The sequence below is a fragment of the Danio aesculapii genome, chromosome 13 (assembly GCF_903798145.1).
Source record: "Danio aesculapii chromosome 13, fDanAes4.1, whole genome shotgun sequence".
NCBI lineage: Eukaryota > Metazoa > Chordata > Actinopteri > Cypriniformes > Danionidae > Danio > Danio aesculapii.
This window is the reverse complement of record NC_079447.1, coordinates 49,223,556-49,233,951: the sequence shown is the minus strand read 5'-3', so window position 1 is coordinate 49,233,951 and position 10,396 is coordinate 49,223,556. Positions and strand designations below refer to the sequence as shown.

The 10,396-nt window shown below is 37.9% G+C and overlaps 1 protein-coding gene across 2 annotated transcripts in view; it reads right to left on the bottom strand.

Annotated features, from left to right (window-relative positions):
- Window positions 1–5,749: 5,749 nt before the first annotated feature.
- The window catches only part of LOC130239252 (uncharacterized), a 29,417-nt gene continuing 24,770 nt past the window's right edge, over window positions 5,750–10,396 (bottom strand). For both annotated transcript variants that reach the window (XM_056470337.1, XM_056470338.1), the window contains exon 17: window positions 5,750–6,627. In XM_056470337.1, the coding sequence (XP_056326312.1) occupies window positions 6,014–6,627 (614 nt within the window). In that variant the 3' untranslated portion in view covers window positions 5,750–6,013. The remainder of the gene's footprint in view (window positions 6,628–10,396) is intronic.

Here is a 10,396-nt window from a genome sequence, read left to right as displayed (position 1 = left end):
ATGCAGTATCGCCTTGCCGCCACTGGGGCGCGCTGTTTTGTTGTCGCAAGAAGGAGGTTTAAAAAAAATCACGTCAGATTGGTAAATAGGCTGTAAAAGACTGTAAAAAATGTAAATACACAGGACGTTTTTAAATAAAAAACAAATGGTCGAAACAATTCAGGATGTTTATTCAAGACTACACATTCTCCAAAAGATCTTGTCAGTAATGCCGCTAAAGAACCATTGTAAAGTCTAGATAGGATACAGCTGCGGATACGCACGTCAACCATGGTAAAGTCGAGATAGGATACAGCTGCGGATACACACGTCAATATAACACCGTTTCTGTGACACTGTTCAACAGTATTTCATATTTTTACAGTACTGTGACGGTTGGGTTTAGGCTTGGGATAGGGGTAAACGTTAAAAAATACAATTTATTAGGTAATTTATTAAATAACAATCAATACTCGGTACAATTTTTACATTATTCTGACCGTTGGGGTCTTGGGTAGATGTTAATAAGATACAATTAATGGGAAACATAATAAATAATATAAATAATTCTCGCTAACTTCCGGTCGCAGATTTATCTGATCTAGCAATAACCTAACAATTGATGCCTCAAAGAAACTTGAAGTAGGCCTCGCATAAACATTTGTTTTAATACTTGTTTGTAAAGGTTGTATCTTGTCCTAAATGTTTTACAGAACCACAAATGACAGTAGAAAATGTTTCGTAGTTCCGGTGGTTCAATTAAGTTCAGCGTCTTAAATTGTGTCTGGGTTGTCTGTGTGCTTCATGAAAGTCAGAGAAAAAAAAAAGGACAGGACAGGACCTGAGGGGGGCAATCGGAACACTCACTCTGGTCCCCCGGGCTCTGCGATTGGTTGGGGAAATTCCAAATCAAACCTTTAAAATTGGCTTAAGATTGGCAATCAAAATTCGGGACATTGCAACCTGCAGAACCTGGGAACTTAAAGAAAAATTTGGGCCATTTGGGCCTTTTTGACAGTAAATACAAATACAACTAATTTTGCAGCTACACTGAAACAGCGTTCATAAAGAACACAATGAAGCGCTTCACCAATGTTTCTCAGCACTACTTCTGATCTTAAATATCATTTGTAGGAAAAGAAAACCTTTTCATTCAATTAGATACTTTCATCAACAGCAATTCAGACCAATAAAGAGCCAGATCCACATAACTTATATTTATTTAATAAACAGAAAAGCAGATTTAATATAAAAGTGTTTTTAATACATCAAACATCAACAAAAAGATGCATCTTAATCAGCTTCTTGGAAAAGACTCAAGACTTTGGTCAAGTCTTTCCAGCAAAGTCAGTCAATGTAAAGGTCTATGATAGTGAGTATGTGCCGTTTCTATGGCACACTCAAAAAGATAACTCATTAGATGAACTTTAACTGAGGGCAGGATTTCCAACCAATAAATTTGTGTAGCACCAATAAAAAAAAGCTATTTACATAATTAAATGCAATTGAGTTGGTCCAACATAATTTTATCAAATAAGTAAAAAAAATATATATATATATTTTTTTTGTAACTTAAACTCAAATATCTGATCGTATCATGCGTCTATTACGTGTTATTTCAAAGTCTATTAGTTTTATTTGAGGTTATCCTAAAGCATAGGTCTCAAACTGGATTCCTGGACACCTGATCCAACTAATCAAGGTGTTCAAGACTACTAGATCAGCTGTGTTTGAGCTCCAGGAATTGAGTTTGAGACCTTTGTGAAACCTGTGAAATCACAATTTTTAATTAAAGGAGGCCCAATATGCACATTTTACAAGATGTAAATTAAGTCCCTGATAATTGTGTGTTCAGTTAGCTCAAAATATCCCACAAATAACGTTTATAACTCTTTGATTTTAATTATGCCAGTTTGGTGACTGTCGCTTTAAATGCAAATGAGATTCTGCTCTTTTCAAAAGAGGGCGGAGCTACAAATGGCTGTGCATAGAGGCAGATTCCAAAAACAAGACTAATGTTCTATATTAATAAGAGACAGATGGTCACTAATGGAAAGGGCTTTGTGTCAAAGCACAAACCAAGCATGAAGACAAAGGAATTGTCTGTAGATCTCCGAGACAGGATTGTCTCGAGGCACAAGACTGTGGAAGGTTACAGGGAAATGTCTGCTGCTCTGAAAGTTCCAATGAGCACAGTGGCCTCCATCATCCGTAAGTGGAAGATGTTTGGAACCACCAGGACTCTTCCTAGAGCTGGCCAGCCATCTAAGCTGAGTGATTGGGGAAGAAGGGCCTTAGTCAGGGAGGTGATCAATAACCCGATGGTCACTCTGTCTGAGCTCCAGCATTCTTCTGTGGAGAGAGGAGAACCTTACAGAAGGACAACCATCTGAGCAGCAATCCACCAATCAGGCCTGTATGGTAGAGTGGCCAGACGGAAGCCACTCCCCACCTGGAATTTGCCAAAAGGCATCTGAAGGACTCTCAGACCATAAGAAACAAAATTCTCTGGTCTGATGAGACTAAAATTGAACTCTTTGGAGTGAATGCCAGGCGTTACGTTTGGAGAAAACCAGGCACCGCTCTTCACCAGGCTAATTCCATCATTTTTCAGCAGCAGGAACTGAAAGACTAGTCAAGATAGAGGGAAAGATGAATGCAGCGATGTATAGAGACGTCCTGAATGAAAACCTGCTTCAGAGTGCTCTTGACCTCAGACTAGGGTGACGATTCATCTTCCAGCAGGACAATGACCCAAAGCACACCGCCAAAATATCAATGGGTGGCTTCACAACTACTCGGTGAATGTCCTTGAGTGGCCCAGCCAGAGCCCAGACCTAAATCCTATTGAACATCTCTGGAAAGATATGAAAATGTACACTGTTGCTTCCCATCCAACCTGATAGAGCTTGAGAGGTACTGCAAAGAGGAATGGGCAAAAAATCCCAAAGACAGGTGTGCCAAGCTTGTGGCATCATATTTAAAAAGACTTGAGGCTGTAATCGCTGCCAAAGATGCATCAACAAAGTATTGAGCAAAGGCTGTGAATACTGATGTACATGTGATTTTTCAGGTTTTTTAGTCTTAATAAATTTGCAACAATTTCAAAAATCTTTTTTTTCACATTGTCATTATGGGGGATTGTATGTAGAATGTTGAGGAAATAAATCAATTTAATCCATTTTGGAATAAGGCTGTAACATAAAACAATGTAGAAAAATTTAAGGCCAATGAATACTTTCCAGATGCATTTTAATATATATATATATATATATATATATATATATATATATATATATATATATATATATATGCAGAATGACTTGAGACTTTTCAAAAACAAAAGGTCTCTCACATATCTACAGAAAGACTTTATAAATAGCACTGTACATAAATCATCTAAATATTTGCATATCCTATATTACTGACACTATCATAAATGTAAAATAAATATTTACACACATTTACATAGACACGATGGGCTTACTTGTTAAACATCTACCAGTCCAAATGAACTTCACCAAGAACAAATACTTACCTGACGAATTTCAATGCTAGTGAATCTGACTTCAAGACGTTGTTCATTGTAAGCTCCAGACCTACACAAGTGCAACTGCTAGACACCAAGCTGATTATATTTTCATAGAAGGAACAGATATGCAGACAGACATTACAACACCAAACAAACAGTACACTGTAAAAAAGATTGGTAAATTAGCAGTATCCCATATTTTGTGATTAATGTTTTAATTTTTCCCCCGTTTATTTGGTTTTGAACTGCATTATGGGATCTAGATCTTTTGTCCAACAACTTTTAACCTTGAAAATCTCAAAAAAAAGACTTTTATGAACATTTTTAATAGTTTAAAGTGAAATATTGTGTGAGTTGGTGTTGTATTTTATAGTATAAAAACCTAGAAATAAACTGCCAGCACATTTTCTGTTATTTTACAGACATTTTTCTCTATATATTATTGCTTATAACATTATTTCAAATGACTAATGTCAATAAAAGTCGCTTTGTTAAACTGTAGAGTTGAATTTTGGCATGTATTAGCCTAAAAGACTGCAAGTGAAAGTGAAGTGTGCCATTTGGAACAGAGCTCAAGATGATGATCACCACAATCAACATTTTCTCAGAGCACATATCATATGACTGCAGATTGTTGTGTAACTGAGTTACACTGTAATGGAGAAGCATTGATTCGGTTTGTTATGCAATGGCTGTGGCCAATCAAAATAGTGTGTCAAAAAAACATGTTCTGTAAGGACAGTTCACCTAAAAATAAATTTGACCTCATCATTTACTCCCTCTCATGTGGTATTAAACCTTTAAGACTTTCTTTTTTTTTTTGTCTAACACAAAACGAGATATTTTGAAGAATGCTGGTAGAAACATCAATATTTTTTTCTCCTATTATGGAAGTCAAAGGGTGCCAGGATTATTCAAAATATCTTATTTTGTGTTTAACAGAAGGAAGAAACTCAAATGTTAGACAGAGTAAATTCGGTAATTTTTATTTATGGGTGAACCATAAAGTTGCAGTATGTAAGTTTGAAACCCAGTGGTTAAACTAGGTATTGCATACCCGATTCAAAACACACCCAAGCGCAGGTTGTCAGATTGACGACATCAACTAAAGGCTGATTAAAGTCATTTTCTAAATAAAAGCAACGGCACACGATAGAAGGAATATTTTCCATTTTAAAAGGAGTTTTTGTTCTAACCAACACCTGAAGTTGATATATTAGAAACGGCTTCTATTTCTTGCAGCTGAACAACAGAAAACTGACAATGTTCAGCTCAGGTACACCTCATGTGCTTTATTCAGTGTTAAATGCTAATAATGTGAGTTTGAATGCCATTTTACATGACATTTATTGCCATTCTACTGAAAGCAGCAGCAGATAGTTCACCTCAGATGTTGAAAATAAAATAAACCGTTTGAAATTGACCCTTTAGAGCTGCAAACTAACACATATCAGTGATTCAGCATCTACATTTAATAATGTTAAAGAAGTTTAATGTATATTAATTAGATTATAAACCTTACCATTATGTTAGAGTGCAGTGAGTGCACTATTCTGTGCTTCTGAATGGCTGTATTTAAAATTCTGTCGTGTTTCAACTGGTACAAACAGCCAAGTGCAACTGCTTATCGCTGTAAATCATGTAACGTGTTGTTAGAACTCACCTAATGTTTACGTTCATAATATTTCTATTATTTACCAATTAATAACCACCTCATGTGGAACTCTGAATCTCATTTCAGAGGCTGTTACTGTCCACTGGAGGTTGCATATTCGGTCACGGATGCATACTTTGAGAGCCTTTCTGACTAAATAAATCACCTACACCCTTTTCCACCAAGGCAACCAAGGGTGCTAAAATATAATTGGCTAAACTGGCAGAGGGCGAGGTAAAAGAACCAAAACAAAGACAGCGTCCCGGCGCGTAACTCAAGCATTTTCAAAGCAGAATATCTGACTTCAGCATTGTTTTTCAGATAAGAATGTTCATTTAGCATGTTTCTTAAACATCTGCAAACATATTATGGCATTTTATGCTTCAGATGAGTCAAGAACGTACATACAGCACCTTTAAAAGGACAGATCCCCTTAAGATCGCAATTTTAAAACAAGAGTAGAAAATGAACACTCTTCAGGCTTTTCTAGTTAGTTTGTTTTGTTTTTGTGCAATCAGATGTACAGAAGCTTTTTATATATTTAAAATCAAAATGTGAGACAAAGTTGATTTTCTATTAAAAGGCAATTTATTTTCTTTATGATCATTTTATTAATCATTAATTGGAATGTATAAAACAAAACAAGTAAAATTGAACAGATACTCGCAAAATACATTTGTCATATGCACATATAGAAAAAAACTATTCGGTTTTAATTCTACATAGGTTGTACAATCAATTTTGAAGCTAGGAAACAAAAACAATGCATACAATAATGAAACACAACTATGCTGCCATGAAATCCTCAGCTGCATCAGCTGATCAAAACAAAGTTACCAAAAAAAATCTCAATCTGATGGGACCTCCGTCTTATTAGTTTCTTGCTCCCATTTCTCCAGAAAAGCCTGTATGTTCTGATTGAAGACATCAATACCTTTCCCAGACAGGTGAACCCCATCTGGCCTGTAGATTCCCAAACCGCTCGTTATGTTAATATGGCTCAAAGCAGAGCCACCAAGTTCCAACATAACTGTTTCTATGCTGTCGTTAATAGCCAATCGGATGATGTCCATTTGTTTGCCATCTTCTGTACCCCTCCAGGACCTTCGGGAGAGGATGCTGGACCACACCAGCAGGCACCCAGGGAATATGCTCTTCAGGGAGGTCATGTCATTCTTCACAGTCTGGATGAAGTCTTCTGGAGAAGTTGTGCTGATGTCATTTCCACCCAAGTGGATTATAAGCACATCGGGTTTGGGCCAGTTGTCTTTGAGCTGGTGTAGCAATGGGACGAGCTGTTTCCACGTCATGCCCTGCACGCCCTTCCACCAGACCCGCGCGAAGTCTGAGCGCATGCCCAGCTGCATTCCAAACTCAGCGGACGTAGCCCTCTTCTCAGCCCAAAACACAAGAGAGTGGCCACATATCCACACATTCTTTATATCAACGGAGGCACCTTTACCTGTGAATGTGTTACAATATAAGGTGTACATTAACAGGCTTGGCCAAGTACATTCTTTTTATAAACAAGGATGGTCCATACGTTAACATCATATCACGACTTAACATGGTGATGTTATGCCACATAAATACTCATCTTCCCTAACAAGTCTTAAATCATTTTTGCCAAATGAGTTGAGGATTAGAAACATTTAAGTTGAAATTAAACATTTATATGGATCTACACCTCTGCTGAGTTGGCTTTCTGAGCTGGTCTACATAATACGTTTTAATATATATATACAAACCCCAAATATGCCATAATGAGAGATGAATTCAAAGTCTGTGTGGAATCAAATTCTACCATGTTCATTTTTGCTGACACACATTGCTATTCTTGAGATAAACATATAATCCATGCAAGTTAATTAACTGTTTTGATAATCTTCAATCAAAGTCTGAGCATACGATTCCACGTTTGGAGTGGCGATGCTTCTCTGTTGGGACGGGTCCTTAAAGGTCCCATGAAGTGGTTTGAAATGTGCATTTTTAAATTAGAGAGGGTGGGAGATAGAGTAGCTCCTCCCCTTTTATAAAAACAGCCAATAGCGTTTGGTTTTCCTCACAGCTCTGCCAGTTAAGCTACGGTCACACTGGGCTTTGTGTGTGCGAAATTCTGTCGTATTGCGCTGCGAAAAGGGGCGAATTAAACAAGATGATTAGACATTTAAAAAGCGAGCGATTGCTCCATGTTTTAAATTTCTGTCCAGGGAGGTCGTGTTTTGATCCTCGATTGGTCTCAGGCAGTCAAGTGTTGCGATTTCGCAGGTCAGAGTTCACCAAGCTTGAACTTTGCACCGCAGCAACATGCGAAACTTGACGCATGACCCCACGTTTCCGGTCTGACGCATTCGCGTGCGTATGAATGGAAGTCTATGGGAGGAAAAGCCCAGTGTGACCGCAGCTTTAGTATGGTTGAAAAGCAAATGGCGTCTTGAAGGAGGCGGGGCTTGTCAGATACTAAAGAGCATTTGATTGGTCAAGATTTGATGAGAAACTGAAGTATGAGGTGAAAAAAAAAACATTTCAATATTTTATATCGGTTTTATATTTTCTAAATGCAAACTATGCCACTGTTTTGGAGCAGACTAGCTTATAGACATCATTAAAACAGACTAAAAACTAATCAATTTTAATTTCATTGGACCTTTAACCACGCCCCTCTTACTGTTAGTTTGTTACGAGTGTATGATGTGCAAAAATGAAGCCCCGTCCCCTACTCAATATTTCGTTTCAGACAGAAGTACATCAACATACTGAAAAGTTTGTTGACATCTAAACGCGAACTTTGTCATCGTTTTGCAGCACACTAGCTTATAAATAACTTTAAAACTCAAAACAGACAGACTAAAAACTAATTTATTTTTATTTCATGGGACCTTTAACCACGCCCCTATTACTGTTAGTTTGCTACGAGTATATGAAGTGCAAATAGAATGCCCCGCCCCCTACTCAATATTCTGTTTCAATCATAAGTACTGAAATATATCAACATACTGAAATAAAAGTGTTGACTTCCAGTTCACGTGGAAATGTTAAAAGACATTTCAGTGGTATCTATACCTGCAGTAAATGAGTTAACTAATAATAAATAACTTTAAAATTAAGATGTACACTCCAAGAAACTACTGCTGAGTAGGCTTTAGACTGTCTAAATCAGGGGTCACCAATCTCGATCCTGGAGGGCCGGTGTCCCTGCAGGGTTTAGCTCCAACTTGCCTCAACACACCTGGCTGGGTGTTTCAAACATACCTAGTAAGACCTTGATTAGCTCATTCAGGTGTGTTTGATTAGGGTTGGAGCTAAAATCTGCAGGACACCGGCCCTCCAGGAACAAGTTTGGTGACCCCTGGTCAAAATCATGGGTCTCAAATTTAATTCCTGGAGGCCTGCAGCTCTGCACAGTTTTGCTCCAACCCTATTCAAACATAGCTGATCCAACTAATCAAGGTGTTCAAGACTACAAAAGATAATTAAGCAGGTGAGTTGAAGATGACTGAAGCTAAATTTTGCATAGCTGTGGCACTCCATGAATTGAGTTTAAGACCACTGGTCTAAATTATAAGTGTTAAATCTTATGCCCTAAAACCCTAAAATTCATTTAACTCTATTACCACTGTCCATTAGTGATGGGTTGGTCTTGAACGATTCGTTTATTTTAAACGAATCTTTTATGTGACTCGAGAACGATGAGTCCTCTGAGGGAGTGATTCGTTCATTCGTCCATGCATACATTTGTGCAGGTAGAGGAGAAGTTAAGCTCATTTTTGAGTCCTCTATCAGGTTTGAGTCATTTGTTCATCATGTAAAAGACAGAAGCCAATCATATGCAGTCAGAGCCGGAAAAAGATTTGATCCGTTCCATCTTTGAAACGCCTCTAGGGTAGTATGCTCGGGCATTCTGTCTGAATGGGGAAACATCAAAATCTCCAAAACTGTTTGCCAAGCTTACGATTGCATTACATATTTGGAGTCACCAATAAAATTAAACTACATCTGTCTTGCTTCAAAACGTCAGAATCAAACAAAATCTGAATATGTTCAAGTTGCCCAAGCTAATGCGCATGTGCACTTGAAAGGAACGAGATCACGACACCAACCTCATTTACAGCCATGTTATACATTGTCAGATCGTGCTGATCTGCTGAAGTAATCCACAACTTGGTTTTGATGGTGAATCTCCTCCAGAAATGTCAGCAACTCTTTGTTTACAGGTTTGTGGCCATACGAGGAATTGCTGTCATGTGATGCGTGTTTGACAGGATGGACTGTACCTCACATTCGTTTCATACAGATTACAAAACAAAACAAAAAATTCTTCAAGTGCACTTGGTTCATTTAAAAGTACAGATTTCAAGCTTTATGCTGACATATTTCTTATGTCTGTGAAGCAAATATTCGCTATGATTCCAGTGAGTTTGTTGACCACCAAACTGTCGTAAAAGCACATGTCTGGTCCGAGCTTCTGCCCAGAAAAACGTCAAGTCTATAGCGATCGCTGATTGCTCCAGTACTAGTAGGCTGGGCTTCATTCACCATATTGGTCGTTACACTTTTCCCTATAAAAAACTATACGAGTGACAAGTCTTGTGTATTCTAGTCTTTGTCGTTCGTTCATCACGTGAAAGACAGAAGCCAATCTTATGCATTTAGAGCCGGAAAAAGATTTGATCCGTTAATTTCTTTAGTCTTCGGTTTTGAGTCACCTCAACATACTATCACATGATGAATGAATGACTCAGAAACCCAAAGACTCAAAAGGTGAACTAATCGTGGGTGTTTCTGGCTCAGACTGTACGCATTGGTTAAGCTTATAAGGGACTTATAAGCTTATCAGTGTCAGGTGAACGAACGACTCAAATTTGAAGACATGCCTTGCCTGAAGAGGTGAGCAGAGCTAATCATAGATATAACACCAAGTAAACAATGAAGGATTATTTTCGTTTTCTTAGTAGCATTGCATTGTATTGTGGCATTCTTGTTCTGACTTGTTTGTAGGATCAATGTTAGGGCTAGTTGTAGATGTGTTTGGAAGCATCTCGTAACATTTTAATGTTACTTTGACGGATCGAACGAGCTGAACGGATTGAGTAAGTTGAACGGCTCGAACGAGCTGAACGGATCGAATTAATTGAACGAGATGAACGAATCGAACGAGACTCAAAGGTTAGAGTCAGTAAAATGATCTGAACTTCCCATCACTACTGTCAATACAAATGAATCTAAATTGT